The sequence below is a fragment of the Gnatocerus cornutus genome, chromosome 5, assembly GCF_029298725.1.
Source record: "Gnatocerus cornutus isolate USDA-ARS CGAHR chromosome 5, icGnaCorn1.1, whole genome shotgun sequence".
In the NCBI taxonomy this organism is placed as follows: domain Eukaryota; kingdom Metazoa; phylum Arthropoda; class Insecta; order Coleoptera; family Tenebrionidae; genus Gnatocerus; species Gnatocerus cornutus.
This window is the reverse complement of record NC_142237.1, coordinates 18,917,122-18,935,401: the sequence shown is the minus strand read 5'-3', so window position 1 is coordinate 18,935,401 and position 18,280 is coordinate 18,917,122. Positions and strand designations below refer to the sequence as shown.

The 18,280-nt window shown below is 35.6% G+C and overlaps 1 protein-coding gene and 1 long non-coding RNA gene across 6 annotated transcripts in view; both read right to left on the bottom strand.

Moving 5' to 3' along the window:
- tai (basic helix-loop-helix family member taiman) overlaps nucleotides 1-18,280 on the bottom strand; it is a 61,877-nt gene that overhangs the window by 26,614 nt on the left and 16,983 nt on the right. The window contains exon 1 of one of the 3 annotated variants that reach the window (XM_088036341.1): nucleotides 15,543-15,650. The exons of the other annotated variants lie outside the window; for them this stretch is intronic. Coding sequence (XP_087892467.1) covers nucleotides 15,543-15,571 — 29 coding nt within the window. The 5' untranslated portion in view covers nucleotides 15,572-15,650. Of the gene's footprint in view, nucleotides 1-15,542; nucleotides 15,651-18,280 lie in introns of those variants that run through there. 3 annotated transcript variants of the gene reach the window in all.
- Nucleotides 15,661-16,770, bottom strand: LOC148175440 (uncharacterized). Of its 3 annotated transcripts, none has more exons than XR_015770134.1 (2): nucleotides 16,523-16,770; nucleotides 15,661-15,969 (listed from the first exon to the last, which is right to left on the bottom strand). It is a non-coding gene; the product is annotated as an uncharacterized LOC148175440 (long non-coding RNA). The 3 variants fall into 3 exon arrangements; XR_015770133.1 differs by having other exon boundaries at nucleotides 15,661-15,942; XR_015770135.1 differs by having other exon boundaries at nucleotides 15,661-15,902.

Below are 18,280 nucleotides of genomic sequence, written 5' to 3'. Positions count from 1 at the left end.
GATTCAAAGCCGCCTGGATCACAAAATAAAATGATGTTGTTGTTGACGTACGTGGATTCTGACGACTCATTTGGGAATCTGCTTAAAATTCTGCTTAAAATGAGATAAAATAAGTTTCTCATTTACTCCAAAAATAAATTAGATAATATATATTTTTCGAAAAAAATCCCAATTAGGTAAGCAAATCCTAGAAAACTGGAATTCTGTAGGTTGCCGACAGCTGTATTGAAAAAAAGTCATAAACAGTCCCACTTGTTTCTCGAGATATTTTGTTATGTCATGTCATAACTTTACATTGCAATTCCCATAAGCGAAATACGGCTGGAATCCCCTTAAGGAAAACAGAGCTTCTGTTCCGATCGGTTTAAACTTTGTATTCTGGGCTTTGAAAAGTCATTAATCGTACAATGGCGTGCTGCGAACTGGGAGAGTGGAGCTAAAGAGTGTAGACATTTTTGTTTGTGTTCATTAGAGCACGTAATGTACGAACTTGGTTGGATTTGCTTGGTGTTCCGTCGATTGTGACAAACTTTACAATTATCGCCATCTTAGCTTGTAAATAAAAACTTTGAGCTTGTCAGATAGTCAAACATAAAGTTGAAGATAGAAGACAATCATTTCTTCTGCGGGTAAAAAAAATCTAATTAAATTCCCCAGGTGAACATGAAATTACGTATTCTTTGAACACCTTTTCTAATTAATATTAATATTCAGTTACAAATTACAGTATCTATTATATTCTTACGTAACTTCTTCATTAAACTGTTTAAATTGCTAGTTCGAGCTTACAAATTTAAATCGTTTTTTGCATTATATACCTTTCATTTATCTATCCACGTCATTTATTTAGACAGTTTAGACCGCACAAACAGCGAATTACGTTGTGTACTCGCTGGCATTATTACCGATATTATGTTTTGACGTCATCAAATACTTAATCCAAGTATTGTCCCCAACCTGTAACTAGTTTTCCACGCTTCTTTTTGTAATTTACCATGCCAATCCTGGAGATTTGGCCCCGCAGCTGGTAACTCACCTGAAACAAACAAAACAAAGCGTCACTACAAGTTCGGAATTCCAGCAGTTTTGGAAAATCTCGCCTGGAATCTTATCCAGTTTCTTTTGATAAGCTTAACAAACTTGTTTACCGTTACTTTTAATCCCCTCGAGTTGGCATGCAAATCTTTGTAATACACGCAGAGGGAATCTGCGAATGTAAAACGAGTCTGGTAACATTTAACCAGAAAAATATGAAGGGAAGGTTCTTGTCCGTGCTTTTACATAATACAAGAAGTGAAATCTGACGTGCAGTAACACGATATTCCCTACGACTACAATAGAAACGACAATTCGGATATGACGTTTGTTGATACTGTGGCGAAAGAATAAATGAAAGTCGATTTGTTGCTGCAAGAATATGAAATTTTTAAACGCACTGTTTAATTGAATTTATTGATAAAAATCTTCAATTCTAAAATTCGCGAATTGTGTAACTGTGTTAACAATGAAAAACAATGTCGTTTTCGCATTTGCATGGCGACAATGCACGCATTACAACAAAATAACGTAATTAAATAAACAATTTGGCGTACACCGAATGATTCATATAAATCGAAAAGGAAATACAGGTAATTGTCATTCAAGGTAAAGTTGACACAGTTTGTATTATTGCACGGTTGGTAACACAAATTTCGAATTTCTTCCAGGGATTTTCCAGTAAAAAAGTACGCGCTACGTTATTACAAATGTGTTTAATTAAAAATGAGGTTTTTTCTCCCGCAATCAAAATACAAACCAGTTTCTTGAATGAATTTCGTCAGGAATTGCCGGTAGTAAAAAGAAAACAGATTTAATATAAACAAATTTATGCAGTTAAATTTAATTATATTAAAAATGGAATCAGTGATAATTGATAAAACCATTTATAATGTGTGGATACGAATCTAGATGATAATTAGGAGAGCGAATAAAGTGATTTTCTTGGGAAATAGCAGAGAGATTTATTGGGGAATTAGCATAAAAATGTGGGTAATTGGAGGGCGCTGTTAATTTGGTGCTTCCAAAGCTGTCAGAAAACATGCAAGAGAATACTGAAAGACGACACTAAATCACGTTTAAAACAGTAGGAGATAAAGAAGAAGAGTTACAAAATCGATGGGATACTTTTTCGAATTGTATAGATTTCATAGTGTCCTAAAAAAAATTCGATAAGTTGAATTTAAGTAAACCTAAAAAAATCCAAAATTTTGAGAACCTGAAATCTCTGAAACATTTACGTATTTAAGATCTGTATCTCCGGATGATGTCAAAGGTCTGCTCAGTTCGTCACGCTCGTGCACCCGCGGCTTGCAGTCTTTGCACCTCTTTGACGCACACTTAACACTTAAGTTATTTCAGGCAGTTCAGGTTGAATGTCAAAGTCGATTCTGTTTCCTTTTCATTGAAACTTGTACAGATAACGATCGCGTTGTTTTTTCAAAACATGTTTGTATCTCCGAAACCGTTGCGAACTTGTAAACTGCCAAATCAAATCCTACATGAGCTTCTAAAAGTTTCAAACTTTTCGTCAAATTCCCACCTTTCAGCTTTCAGACTTGTATTGTGTGTATGTAAATTTATGAAAGGGCGAGTTAAGGGAAAGTTTCGCCCCTCGACGGCGATTATAAAAAGCGTTCTCACATTTATTTCTGAGATGTTCATCACAAAGGGATTACGAAATGTTTAAGAAATGTAATTAATAAAGAGGTATTGATGCTGTAAAGCTATAATAACGGTTATAAACCATTGCTGAACGTGAGGTGCACCATGTGTTGCAATAAGGAGTTAATCACCATTTCCGTTTGTTTATCTGTTTCCGTGACTGTACGGTATATGAAGACTCTTGCGGTTAATTACGACGACCACCTCAGTCCGTTTTTGACTTTTCACTGTCAATCGAACAAATACGATAAATTGATTTAACCATGAAGAAATACATGGAAATTCTGCACGTGTTTATCGCTCAACAATCAAAACAACGTACATTGTTGTACTGGAAAAACTCTATGATTTCGTTGTTTACATCACAAAACCTCCATTTATTTCAAGCAAAGGACTAATTGGAGTACCTGCTACATAAACCTGAATTACGTTTCATGCGTTCTGAGCACGGCCTTCGAAGTGAGGAAATTTTAATACGAGGTCTTTTCACATCAAGATCTTCAGAACTGGTAACCGCTAATGATTGTAACTTTCGCTTTTTTCCATATTCCGGTGATGTCAGATGATGATCTCAAACCGTTTTTCGTGTTTACATTTACACCTGTTTCGTCTAACTCATTTTTAATTGCACTTCGCGAAAGAGAAACTGTGCGAATTGACGATTTATGGGTGTGCAAATTGTGGATGCGGTTGATCAAAGGTTGTAAAAATTTTATGAATGTGGAATAGTCGGCGATTATTAACACATTCGAGAAAATAAACACTGCTCTAATTAGAAAATGTACAAAAAGTTTTGAGTTACGTATAAGTTGCATTTCTGACATTTCAGAGATGGTTGGAATCGGTTACGTGTCGTGGTAAAAATGGGTGACAACAACCCAACGGTTTGACAAACAAGATAAAGTGACAAATAGAAAGTGTTTTTGTTTTCGTGTATAAATAATCATAATTCATGTGTTTTCTTACAAAAGTACAATAATTACAGTATGTCCCCGGATTGAGTTCACAAGAGGGAAAAAAAGTTTATTTTCCACTTTACATAAAAATGACAAAAGAATAACAATTTTTGCTTATTACAAAACAGATAAATCTGCAATTAAAATTTCAAAATTATTAGTTTGTACTCTTAAAATTAATTTTTTCATTATTTTTTTTTATTAAATTTTGTAATCGTATTTAATAATAGCAGGCTGTGGATTCACAATATCAAATAGTGCGTTAAAGATTAAAGAAAAATTTACCCAATAATGTGTACGAATTAAAAAATTGAAAAAAAATGCAATTGCATCCTTAACAATAATTGAGAAAATTCGAAACAGTCTTAAAGAATTACGAGTTAGAATTGAACTATGTGCTTAAACAGGTAATGGGTCAATCAAATAGTGGAAATTGGTTTGAGTTAAGGAACAAATTTAATTCCTTTGACATTTTTTGCAAAATTAAAAATAAAAAAGTTCTTCGTTATTTTTTGTTCTTTCGATTTTAAGAACACAGCTTCATAATATTAAAGTTTTAATTAAAGATTTATTTATTTTAAATTAAGCAAAAAATATTATTCCTTTGTCATTTTTTTGTAAAATGAAAAATAACGTTTTTTTTCCTCTTGTTGACTCAATCCGGGGACATACTGTAGATTTGATTTTAAAAGTTCGAGCTTATTTCCAAATTTATAAAAAGAATCAAAAGAATGGTTTAAAAAATCGAATCGAAAAAATGAAGAAGAGAATAGAGAGACGATGGAAAAAATTTAAAGAGAATCTAAAGTTGTAATCATTTTAGTCGGTTTATCTGACTAGTAATTTTCGCGCTTCTCCTTCATTCTTAGAAGATTATTTTCAAAAAAACCTCTTGGATAGAAAAGCGAAACTGCGCTAAATTAAGGATTCGCAATATTAAAAAAAGAAAGTAAAAAGCTCTAGACGCTGAAAATTTGGGATCATAGAGAGTATTTGAGAAAGGTAGGATCTCTTGGGCGAGTACCTCCTCTATATTTAGAAGACAAATACCCCTGGAAGGCAATTTTCCTCTTTTCCTCCATTTCTCCGAGAAACGTGGAATGCGCGTGTGTATCCAGCAAACAATTTAGATCGACAAGCAATGTCGAGTTCGATGTTCGGAATAAGAAACGTTACACAGGTCAAAGACCCAAAACTTTAGGACCCGTCCTGCAACGCCACAGTTCCGAAATGAACCACATACATGTCATTATGCTGATTATTTCGCATACGTGAAGATATTCCGCAATCATCTCCTGAAAAGAAAAGTGATTTATCCAAGCAATCTTTCCACTCTTCCTTGTTACGTTCCATCCAATATTGGACAATATAACTCACTCTGTCACTTAGATTAAAACGCTAGAGAATTTCGCCTTAAATAGCATCACTGGCATGTCCGACGAGGCCAGAACCCATTTGGTCAACGGCACAAGGACGTGCAATTATTATGCACTTGTAGGTGGGAACATCGTCTGTCTAGATACCTGCTCCATTCAGGAAAACGTACCGACCAAGAAAAAATCCTGCCTTAGGAAATAATCATAATTAGCCCGCCGTCTATCGCACGAGTTTTCAACGAATCGCTGACTTCAGAATTAATTAGACATCACAACGTAATTATTTCGAAAAAAATATAATTAATGAACATTAATTTATTCTCCCGAGAACTCCTTCATTGGTCCATTGCGCTTATTTAACAACAAAAATAAAACTTTAGCGGTGTTTTGTTCACGAGATTTTTACGTTACGTCACAAAACCTTGTCGGTACTTTCGTGACCCCGATCGGTACTATCTGTGATTTAGCTCCATCTCGCGGACCAAGACTCCCAGAGTGCAGTTGATTTACAAGGTCGGTTCTGCCATCTTGGGTCTTTGATCTTCTTTTTTGATCGGGAATTCCGATCTTCCGGTTACCAGAGATTTTGAGCAAATCGTGGAAAATGGCGCTGCTTCGTTATAATCTAGTTATAACGTACCGTTAAACGTCACGATTTATTATTCATGGAGCTAATTAATAAAAGCATAACAATAGCAAACACTCTCCTTAGAAGAAACAATGCATTATGTGATTATTCCAGCATATCATGGCATAAATGCGCATAATTAACATGGAACTGAGTTGCTTTGTGGTACTTTCAGGCGGAAAATTTTAATTTTCGCTGTAAAAGAAAATTTTTAGGCGCCGAGGGCGAGCGCAGCGAGCCAAGTGGAAGCCACTTATTATTGTATATTTAACGCATTGTTGCAATATTCTTACATAACGAAAACAATGCACCTGAATCGTAAATGCCACTTCATAATTAACATGCATTTGGCTCTAATTGCTCGCTATTTGCTGAACATTCAGAATGGTTAAATTGCTTCCATTTATAATGCACGCATCGAAGCGAAACTTTCTTTTAATTTCAACCATATATAATCATAAATATTCAATCTTCCCAAAACCGCAATATTTGTATTGCCTCGAACAACATAATCTGCCATTTCGACTCGTTTAAAATCTATTTATTATTTGCCCTGTTCGCCTGGGGTTAATTACATCCACACCAAGAGAATACCTTATTCATTGTCGCATAACTGTACTTAAATTATATCTTGAGGCAGTGTACACACCCAACACATGTAACGTGGGAAACGAACCTGAACCTAAAGTCATACACGTGAATCTTACGGATTAGAAAAATCGGTGATAACGTAAATCTGAATCTCCCACATGTTCATCTAACAAAAGAAAACCTAATTATCGTTGGGTACACTTTCTGTTTAATAAAAAAGGCACGTCGATGATTTATGGAGGCAATTTATTCACTATCAGATGGAGTCACTTTAATAGTAGCCTTATTATCTATAATAATAATAAAACAAATCTAAGAGACCTAGCAAAATATTTATCTCGTAATTGGTTTTATGGCGTTGATAAAACCTGCGGGCGGTGGTCTAATGACACGAATTACGGGAAGAGCTTCGTCTTCACATCTAGAAAGCTAGTTCCGCAGATTTTGACGTTTTTTTTTTTCAAAATTGTTTCAAGACTCAATCTCAGTTACCATAAAAAAATCAACAAACCTGAAAAAGAAATCAATAAAGCTGACAGCTTGAGAATTTGAAAACAATTTTTTTCAATCTTTAGGTTTTCTAGTTCTTGGATTCTACAGCTTATCAGATTACATTTTCAACTCCCAAAGTTTATTCAGGCTTTCCTCATGAATCCTTACGATATTATGCAAGAATTTCACCGATTCTTACATTATTTTTGTTTATCCAGGATTCTCCAGAATTTATTACATTCTTAAAAAAATCAGCTAAGACTTTGTAAAATTGTCTAGAATTTTCATTCATTCTTTAATCCTCCATCGTACCATATTTTAAAATTCCCTATTTTTCTATGCTTTTTCAGATTCTCAAAAATTCGGCAAAATCCATAAAAAATCTGTAGAACTTTTTTAGATTCTTTCGAATTTTCTTTTTCTTTCTAGAGAATTTTCTTAAATTTTCAGCGATATTCTAGAATTCCTTGGAATTCTTTATAAATTTCTAGGATTCGCCAGGGCTTTCTCAAATTCTCTAATTTTCTAACATTTTTTGAATCCAAATTTTCATGTTTCTAGACAAATGTTACGTGTCCAAAGTTTGTATAAAATGACATTTTTGGAAGTTTTAATGCCACAGTTACGAAATATAGCAGATTTACCTCTATTTGGCATGTTTATTAACCAATCCGCCCATTTTTCGTAGCAAAATAAAGAATGAAATAATAAAAGAATTCGCTTATTGGCTCGCATTGTCCTTATCAAAAGTTTTTATAACAAAAAACGCACCCGAGCAACCAACTCCATCTCAACTTTTCTTTCATTGGCTAACTAGCTCTAATAAAACTGTTGTTGATTGGATACATTTCTAAGCTGCACGAAGAAGAAACATTTCCTTGGGTGTTGATGATAGAAACGCACAAACCAAAAAATTGCATTTAAAATAATGAGAACAATAAAATTTAAGAATGTGAATTGGCGGATCTAATATAGATTTGGAAACTTGAAAAATTGAACTTTGTAAAATTGTTTAAAATCTCCAGAATTCTTTAGAATTTTTATTTTTGTCCTTTTTATCTCCATCCTTCTACCTTCGAAAATTCTCTCTTATCGATGCTTTTTCAGATTCCCAAGGATTCGGCAAATCAATAAAGATTCTCTAGAACTTTCTCAAATTTTATTAATTCTCCTAAGATTCTTTTGAATTTTCATTTTTTTTTTTTGAGAATTTCTTTATGAATTTCTAGGATTCGCCAGCACTTTCTCAGATTCTCTAACCATTTATTTGAAGCTTAAATTTTCAGGATTTTAGACTAATGCTACGTTCCAAAAGTTAATTTTTGTAGTTTTAAAGCCACAGTTACGAAATTTGGTAGGTTTACTACTTTTTGACACATTTTTCGTAGCAAAATGGAGAATGTTATCCCAATGGAATTAAAGAACCCAAAAAAGACTTCGCTCATTGGCTCGCATTGTCCTTATCAAAGTAGTTTTTATGACAAAAAACGCACCCGAGCAACTAACTCGATCCCAACTTTTTTCCCATTGGCTCTATATCTCTATCAAAACGTGGCTGATTGGATATATTTCTAAGCTGCACAAAAAAGAAACAGTTCATTGGATGTTGATGACCAAACGCGCAAAATAAACCTGAAAAACAAATCAATAAAGCTGTGAATTTGACAGCAATTTTTTTTATAAACCAATCTTTAGGTTTTCGAGATTTTGGATTATACAGGGTGTCCCAGAACTCGCGCCCCAGAGAGCAAGGGAGGGTGCCGACAGCAATACAGATGGTAAATTTCAAAACAAAAATTGACTAACTTTAGTAGTATTCGAGAACTGATAAAAAGTTAACAACCAATCCCAAAAGCTTATTCGAGAAGTGGAGTAAATGGCCATCCCAATTTCCTAGGCAACGAGAATCTAATGCTTAACTGACCAATGGATGATAGTATGTGTCCATAGTTACCAATTTTCAAATTCTGTTCGGCTTCGGGATTGGCTACAGTTTTTTTGTCTTATTTCGGTTATTTTTTGAGTTAAAAAATTATGGTTTTAAAATTTTGATTCAGAATTGTTGCCTCCATAAGCCCTTTCTCTCTGGGGCGCGAGTTCTAGGACACCCTGTATAGCTCATCAGACTACTTTTTCAAATCCTTAGGTTTCTCCAGGATTTTCTTACGATATTCTGCAAGATTTCACCGATTCTATAAAATCCTGTAAATCCTTTAAACTTTTTAATTATTTTTGTTTATTTAGAATTCTCCAGAATTTATTACATTCTTAAAAAAATCCGGCAGGACTTGTCAACAACTCTCCAGGATTCTTTAGAATTTTCATTTAGTCCTCTTTATTCCATCTCCATCCTTTCATTTTCTAAAACTCCCGCTTTTTCACTGCGTTTTTAGTTTTCCAAAAATTCGGCAAATCTATAAATATTCTCTTTCACAAATTTTATTAATTTCCCTAAAATTCTTTTAATCATTTAAAAAAAAATTTCTAGAGGATTTTCTTAAATTTTCAGCGATATTCTAGGATTCCTTCGGTTTCTTTATAAATTTCTAGGATTCCCTAAACATTATTTGAATGTAAATTTTCAAGTTTCTAAATTAATGCCTACGTTCCAAAAGTTAATTTTTGTAATTTTAATGCCACAGTTACAATATTTGGCTGATTGACTACTTTTGACGTACAAACCAAAAAATTGCATTTAAAATAATGATAATAATGAAATTTAAGAATGTCAATTGGCGGATCTAATGTGTTTTTGAAAACTTGAGCAATTGAACTTAAAAATAAATTAAAATTGTTTAAATAAGTCCAAAATTCTTTAGAATTTTTATTTTTGTCCTCTTCTACCTCAATCCTTTTACCTTCTAAAATTCTCTTTTACTACATACTTATTCAGATTCCCAAAAATTCGGCAAATCAATAAAGGTTCTCTAGGACTTTCTCAAATTTTATTAATTTCCTTAAAATTCCCTCAATTCGATATTGAAATTGTTTTTTTTTTCTAGAGAATTTTCATTAATTCTCAGCGATATTCCTGGATTCTTTGGGATTCTTTATGAATTTCTAGTATTCGCCAGAACTTTCTCAGATTCTCTAACCATTTTTTGAACCTTAAATTTTCAGGATTTTAGACTAATGCTACGTTCTAAAAGTTAATTTTTGTAGTTTTAATGCCACAGTTACGTAATTTGGCAAGTTTACTACTTTTTGACATCATTATTTATCGATCCACCCATTTTTCGTAGCAAAATAAAGAATGTTATCCCAATGGAATTAAAGAACCCAAAAACGACTTCGCTCATTGGCTTGCATTGTCCTTATCAAAGCATTTTTATAACAAAAAACGCAACCAACTCGATCCCAACTTTTCACCCATTGGCTCTCTATCTCTACCAAAACGTCGCTGATTGGATATATTTCTAGCTGCACAAAAAAGAAACAGTTCATTGGATGTTGATGACCAAACGCGCAAAACAAAAAAACAAAAAAAGGATCTGAAAATTTCGCAGCGCAGTCATAACCGAATTTTCCGCCGCCCCATCCAGCGACTTCCATCCCAAGAACCGGTGTGAGTGTGTCGATGGCGACGACGACGACGTTGTTTACCGCTCACAGCCTTGGCCTTGGCGCGGTGACTGCTCCCGAGCTCGCTCCCTCCACTGAGCCCCCGAGATGCCCCAGTGCCCCCCAATCCCTGCCCGTGTTGTTCAGCCTGCGGCCATTCAGATCGCCGACTTTGCAGCGATTCCAACTCTCATAGTCATAGAAAACGTTTTGCTGTTTAGCTCCCACGTTAATTGTCGTTTACTTTTGATGTCGTGCCGTCACCTTTTTTTATTTTTGGGTTTTCAGGGAATTTGGCGTGAATGAGAGACTTTTTGGCAAAGGAAAAACATTGAAAATGGCATGGGTCCTTATCTTTATTGGTATTGCCCATTGACGTGACTGAGGGAACTAGATCTGGGTGCTGTGCGTTTTTTACGCAGTGCGTGTCCAAGGTTAATAAAGTGTCATATTTACATATCGATAGATATATTTATTGACACCTTTGGCTTAAACCCTACATAAACGGTCTAATGAACTATTGGCTAGTTTTATTGTGATTGCAATAAATATCAAGCTGTTCGTGCTTCCATGATCGTAATTAATTGATGATGCTGGGCGTTTCGGTTAATTTGATAATAATTTATGTAGCTGTTTGCATATTCTGATTAAAGAATGTTGTTGAGTGTTGTTTTTACCAACTATTGTAACATGTGGCTTGTAATCATATTAAAAATAAAGATTCCATAATCAGGGTTAACATCCGAATGATGTTTTGATGTTTAGACCATTTCCAGGTATTTTGCTTTGCAAAATCGAAGTCAATTTTTAAATGTCATCACAGTTTTTCTCGACAAATGAAGTGCTTAACGTGTAAAATTATGACAGGCAAAAGGAAAAAGATCTCAAGTGGTCGCTCATGCGATACAGCTGCCTTGAAGAGGTCTTTTTCACTTTTATGGATGTCATTATGCTCACATTATGATGCATCGTCGAAAGTGAAACGTGCGGAGATGTTATCTCCATTATCTCCCATCGTACAGTGAGGATCCAAATGTGTGGGCTTTTTCTTCAAAATATGGTCAAATTCGTCCAAGCATGGTCTTCCTGGCAAATTGAAAGTGCATCCGCGTCAACGTTACAGTATAACAGCCCGCGGCTCAAGGTTGGCTGTAAATTACAGCAGAATTTGTGTGACTGTGACGGCTTCGTTTCACTCGGCTGTACATGTAAACCTAATGATTTTATAACAATGATAAATCCCCTCATTGAAGTCTCCAAACAACGAGAACACGAGAACGTCCTTGCAAGGATTTCACTAGTTTATCCCCTAGCGCAATAAAGATAAATTCCCTCAGAAGCAAGCGGGATTCCAGGGAAGTAAATTGCAGACGAAGAGCGTCAACATGGCGCCACATAACACTATCCTCTATCGTTATCAATTGTAGTAAGGGCCTCAGTCTTTTCTTGTTCCTCTTTGCATACAGTTGAAAATCGATAACATTAGGATGTTGCTAAGTAAGTCAATTTCCGTATCGACATCCTACAATATAACGCAGTTATCTGGCGAAAGGGTGTTCACTTCCGATCTCCACAGGATGTTGTCCAAACCGAATTTATCATCGGCTATCCAAATAAGCTGTGTAAGCTGCCACACACTGCCACAGAAGGGCGTCGTTAGCATAATGGATTATACTGAAGGAGCTCTTTCTTTTAAGATCTGTATAATAAAAAAACAAGCGAGTGGAGGAGAAAAATCGTGGAAATGCTTTCTCATGTGTTGCTACAAAAGGCGCAATTAAAATATTTCAGCCGCAATCATTCCGCTGTTATTATATCGAGGGTTCTAAATTGCGTTGCTGAATTCTCATTAAAATGTTTGTTATTATTGAGTCGATTATTTTTGAATTTCACGAGATTGGACACAGTTGATAGTACTAATCAATATCGCTTCGGACCGGCGAACTGGGAAGTCATTTCGAAAAGAAAATAGAAGTCCTTAAATGCAACGCGTTATTCTCCCTTTTTCAGGATTCTTTAGAGTTTTCCAAGACTTTAGTCGCCAGGACTTTCTCAGATTCTGTAAACTTCTCTAAATATTTTCTGCATTCTCGTTGGTATGCTGTGGCAATCGCTTGAATTTCCCAAAATTATCTCCAATTTTCTGAAACTGAAGAATTTTTCCTCAAAATTCCGGAATTCTGTGGCTTTTGGCGCTTCTTCCTCCTCATTTTCCCTCCTGTTTTGTCCCACAGAACGAGCATCCAAAAAGCTTCCCAGTCTCTTTAATTTAACTGTTTTCGCAAGCAAGCAACAAATTTCCCTTTTCCCCTGAACACAATGTTACCCAATTTTCCACGCTTCGTTTGACCCCGCTCATTCATTCACTAGAAAAATCCCCGGCAATTAACGAATTTTAGACAATTCCGCGATGCCTACGTCAATAATTAAAATTCCAAGAAAAGTTTCATTGTCCGAAACCTACATCCATGTCTCAACTGCAATCAGTTGGAAAAAACATGTTTTCCAGAGCGGATTTAATCGCCTGTTAAAAAAGCAGATAATAACCAAATCAATATTTGTATACAAACCGCAGAATGGCAAACAAATTTTAATTTTGTATTCATTCGGTTGATTACAACATATTCATCCAGTTAAATCGACGGGGTGCCATTAATTATACCATTTAAATTATCATAACTCCATACAACAGAAAATTGTTCGAGCTGTATTATGCCAACAAAATCCAATTCGACATATTATGAAATTATATTATTATTGCGCCACGTTACGTAATTTATTTGCGTTATATTATATCACAGTCGTGATTTCTTGTGTTTTTCTGCGGGGACGTCGCTAACAACTTCAATTTGCAGTCTAATCCCATCACTTAAAAAATGTTTAGATATGATGCCTGACCTACACAATGAGAAGTATTTTTAGACAGATGGCGTACGTATATACCCGATTTCGTACGTAACAAAGTAGTCAAGTTTTTTAAACAGCTCTGGTCGTTTAACAGTAGTAAACATGTTTGCGTTGTGATAATTTCTGGTATATTAGTGAATAGATAATGTGCACAAATATCAACAGTTTACACAATTATAGGCTCACTCGTTCTTTTGCCCGGTCTATAAATTACAGAATGTGTCATATCGTTTAGCACCTACAGACTGAAATAGAGCACTTGTGACTCATTAGGAGGGACAATAACCCGCGACAGGGTGGAAGTGCCTAAAATTCGCTTTCCAAAGAAATTGATTGTGTCCAAGACTATCCATCCCCTTAAAACCCTTCTATTGTTGATAGAGCACAGAGTCAGATATCCAAAGACGGATCACATTTCACTGTTGAAAACCCCTTTGACGAATTACTAAATTGCGCCGTTTTCTGAACCAAATATTACAACTTTCCCGGAGGATGTAAAAAGCGCAGGAATTCATGGAAGATGAAGCGTAATTGCCTCACGCAATATTGAGGTTTGCAGTTCGCCTAGAGTAATATATCCAGCTCAAACCAAAATTGCACGGTGCTAATTGCTGTATTAGAAATAAATTACACATGAAGAGTCTGTGGTTACCAAATCCAACTCGAAAATTGTTTTTCTTGAATTCCACTGTAGATCAATCATCACTTGAACTCGGATCAAAATTTTTGAAAAATTTCAAAACAGGTTTAGAAGCGCTGCTCAGTTTTTCATATCCATGTTACATTATTCCCTCGTTTGACTTAATCCTCATAAATTAGCATGTTTGTGTGTTGATTTGTAGTGCTGTCTTCTCTGCGGTTTTTGATCATTCTTCTCTTATGATTCTGAATTTCAAATCTTTGTTGCAACGTAACAGAAAATTTTCACCAATTAAAATTTAACTGTAACAAACCTTGAACTACTTTCAATGATTACTTTTGGAAAAACAATAAATTGTCTATACAATGCAGACAGAAATGGTTAAATACAATTTCATGGTACGTAAGTCACTCTAAATTAACTATCCATATCGCAATAAAATTGATAACGAACAATTTAAGAGTTATTATGCTTACTTTGGTCATGTAATGGAGATTTTTAATTTTCATATATGAATTTAATCAAAAGTCGTGCTTACTTAAGAGTTGGTACGATTTATCCATTTCGTACTTTGAATAAATTAGCACTAAATACGCCCAGAATTAAATGCGATTAGATCATCAACGAATTTGCGAATTTCTTCGAGCTATTCTGGATCTACATGCGAATGGTAATAAATTATTATTTAGTTTAAGATTACTTGAATAAAATGCGATGTGGGTCAAGTTCTTTTGAGATCAAGATAAAAAAATGTCGGCTTATCTGATTTCCATTTTTTAAGTTGTTTTCAGGTGCTAATTTTCGAGTTTTCAAGTATGTAAGCTCCCTTATAAGCCACTTTGCTCAGATTTTCAGTTTTGAAAGATTTAAGCTTCCTCATTTCCAAAGTTCAAAAATTCAATTCTCAAATCATTGGACTTTTCTTACATTTTCGTAATCTCAAGTTTTTTAATTTCCCAGTTCTTGAAAAATTGGAGTTCTTTCAATTTCTTCACTGTTTCTTTCAAGTTTTAACTTTGTGGTTCTCATCAAATTTCCCTATTTTTAACAAAAAAATTGGAGCTGTTTATCGAGCTTTTTACCTAGAATTTTCGATCAGGGCCACCCTTGATCGACGATAATCGAATTCCTTAGATAAAATTTGATGTGGGTCAAGTTTTTTCGAATTAGATCGAGATTAACACTTCTCAGCTGCTAAATTGAAGAATCGTTGCGAGGCAATAAATTTATCAATTTCCCATTAATTACTGGCGTTTTATTGTAGTGTAATATGCGATCCAAGAAAATCGATTACATGTTATGTTTATGGTATAAATACATAAAGGAGTAGTTCTCAAGAAGATTAGCGCTTTTATGACCACATAACAATTGATAATTAGCTACCTTGAATCGAATGTGACAGTTAGATTTATCAAATTGTAAACATGCGAGATAAATAAATAACAAAGAAGCATTCCAAACGACAAATGGTGCGATTTTTCCATGAAATATTGCACAATAAGATTGAATTATGTCAAGTAGCGCGAGCATATTCATGCTTGAATGAATGTGGCAATTTCACTGACAGCAGTGAGTTAAATTTCGTTGGTTTAAACAAGTGAAAATTTATCTCGGTCGTTTGACATTTAATTCCGAAAGCTCGCACTACAGGTGTTCAATCAAAGTAACCATAAATCAAACCGAGAACTCACCCGGCATTCTCGACGAAACCGATGGACATGTGGGCGACATCGGCGGGTGGTGAGGCGGCTGGAGGCGGCGGCAGATAATCGGCCCGATCCAAAGATCCGAGAAAGACGCTTGGACCAGCCGCCGCCTCTGCCTTCGGAAAATCTTGTCTATACAACTCCGTGCCGGCCGCGACGTTTGTAAAATGGGAAAATTCCTTTTAGAAGAACAAGGTACACATCACATTAAATGTTGAACTATAAATAGTCACATTTGGACACAAGTACACTGGTGGAGTTAATATGAAGGATGATGGCACACGAGGAATTTCTGCTTGGAGAAACCTTTTAACAACCAGTTGTCGTGTTTGCCGAAACGCAGCACTAAACACATAGTTAAAAAAAGACCTTGATGGACGATGCACTGTTGACTCAGAGGAATTATTTGCACCTGGACATACCACAAAAATCGCTACAATGGTAAAAGTGAAGTCATCGCAGATGGAGCAACACTCATTATGACTACAACTGTTGGCACATATTCATGACGCGGACAATGCGAAGAAGAGGAGCTCCACGTGCTTGGAAAAATCTGGTCCAATATCACGATATGGGCTCAAGGACCGGAGTAAATAAAAATAAGCCCGCAAAGTGGAACGTTCGTCGGTTTCGGGGGGGCTAGAAAAATCGCTAGAACTGACCTAGCCTTTTAAGTTTAAACACGCCAGACATGTTTATAAATATTCAGTTTATATTTACACGGAGTTCGATTGAAGAAGTATTAGCTGTAACCCGTCAGCGACCCACAATTCTAGGATTAAAGCAAACAACACATAAATTACAACCCTTGCAATGGGATTTTTAGCATTTTTGGCAACCGGTTTGCTTGGCTACAAAAAAAACTACGTCTCAACAATTTCTCATTCTATCCCTCTGAATTTAGAATTAATCAACACGTGTTGTCTCCAAACATGCGCAGGTGCAAACAATTCTCGAGTGCGTACTTCAATTTTTTGATATATCCATGGGGTGGTTTCTGGACACACAAAAATGTTCACTTATTAAACATCACACGAATAGTTTATGCAAGACACAAAAAGCTGACAAGTAGTGCACAAATAGTTCAAGCGAAACAGTTACAGATACAAGTGTTCTAAAAAGTGATCGAAGCACGCTTTGGTCGAACACCAACTCCAACGAAATCAAGTTGACTAATGTTCGCTTTTCGTTTGTTCCAACACGCCGGTAGAGGGCCCAGAGCCGACTCCGTGAAACGCTGCGTCTATCGTGTCGGTCAACATAAATAAAACATTAGAGGAGACGGCAAAAGTTTTGTTATTATATAAAACAACGGAGGCGGCACGGTGGAAAAAAGACTCTCGGTTTCGTTAGGGGTGGCCCCAGCCTGCTTGACGACGAAACAGCGTTTAAGACCAAATTATAATTTTACATATTCGCGTAGCAGCTTCTAAAGAATGTTGTCCTTTGTCACTTAAGTCAGTCAACTGCTATGAAGTCAAGCTGATAAAGCATCTAGAAACTTTAAATAAAAAAAACATCCAAAAATTTTGGAAAATCAGAAGAATCAGAAGAAATGAAAGAAAACATCTCCAAAACAATCAATAAAACCTGAAGAAATCGAAAAGAAAGGAGCGAATTCGGAGAACCTGAAGAAGAAATTCGACTGCACATTTTCCGCTCTGGCCAGTTAATAAAAACCGCGAACAATAAGCTCTCCGATTTTCCGCAGTTTTTTCATCACGCAAATGAATTTGTCCACGAAATTAATTAACGAACGAGCTGATTTCGGCCACAATAATGTGAAACGGCGCTAACTTCAGACAATCAGAGATAAACGTGTCATAAGGCGATTATAAAAATTAAACCGCGACATTGCGCCATTACATTGTTGCACTTCATCGTTGGGAAAATCAGGTGAAGGTTGCCTGTGTTGAGTGTTTCCAAATGAACAAAGTTACTTCATGAGCGAAGCCGGGCCTGCACGTTTGTACTTACTGATTAAAGCCAGTGCTGACTTGAAAAAAATAGTGAATTTGTACCACCAAACTTCAAAGCCGCCTTGGCCAGATTTGCAAGGTCCCTCCGAATTAGCAGTCAACAGATCGCCATCCTCCAAACAATAACTCCTAACGAATCAACTCTCGTATTATACGTATTAATAAATTATTACGTTCGTTGAATTCGAAATCATAACATTTGTATGTTTGCATCTACCACGGAACGTGATTGAACTGAAGTTTTCTCAAAATGGCGACGCGGTGTAAAAAAAAATCGCATTTTTGTGACCCACATTCTCTTCATCTACATTTCAAATTCTCCACTATCTAACTGATTTCATTGAAAAAGCACAGACCCATTTCTTTGTCTCCGAAATTCAAAACACCGCGCACCTAGTTGATGAAACTGCTTTGCATTCAAGACAAGACGCCACTTAGCATAAGATGTCATTTGTAGTTTTAGCCGTAGTTGAACATCTTCCGGTTTATCGTGTTTTTGGTGTGTCTAAATGTAAACAAAATGGCTTTTTCTGAGTCGGAGTTTGGAAGATAGTATCTGATCATCGACGTGTCGATGTTTACAAGAGTTTTCCATATTACAAATTTAAATTGCGCACATAAAATTTAATGAGAGACATGCGTCAAGATCTTTATGTGTGGTATTCGGAGTTTGCGGCTTCAAGTTCAGTTCTAATAGATTGTAATTGATCAGTGGTACGATAATTAAATGGTTTATTAAAAATT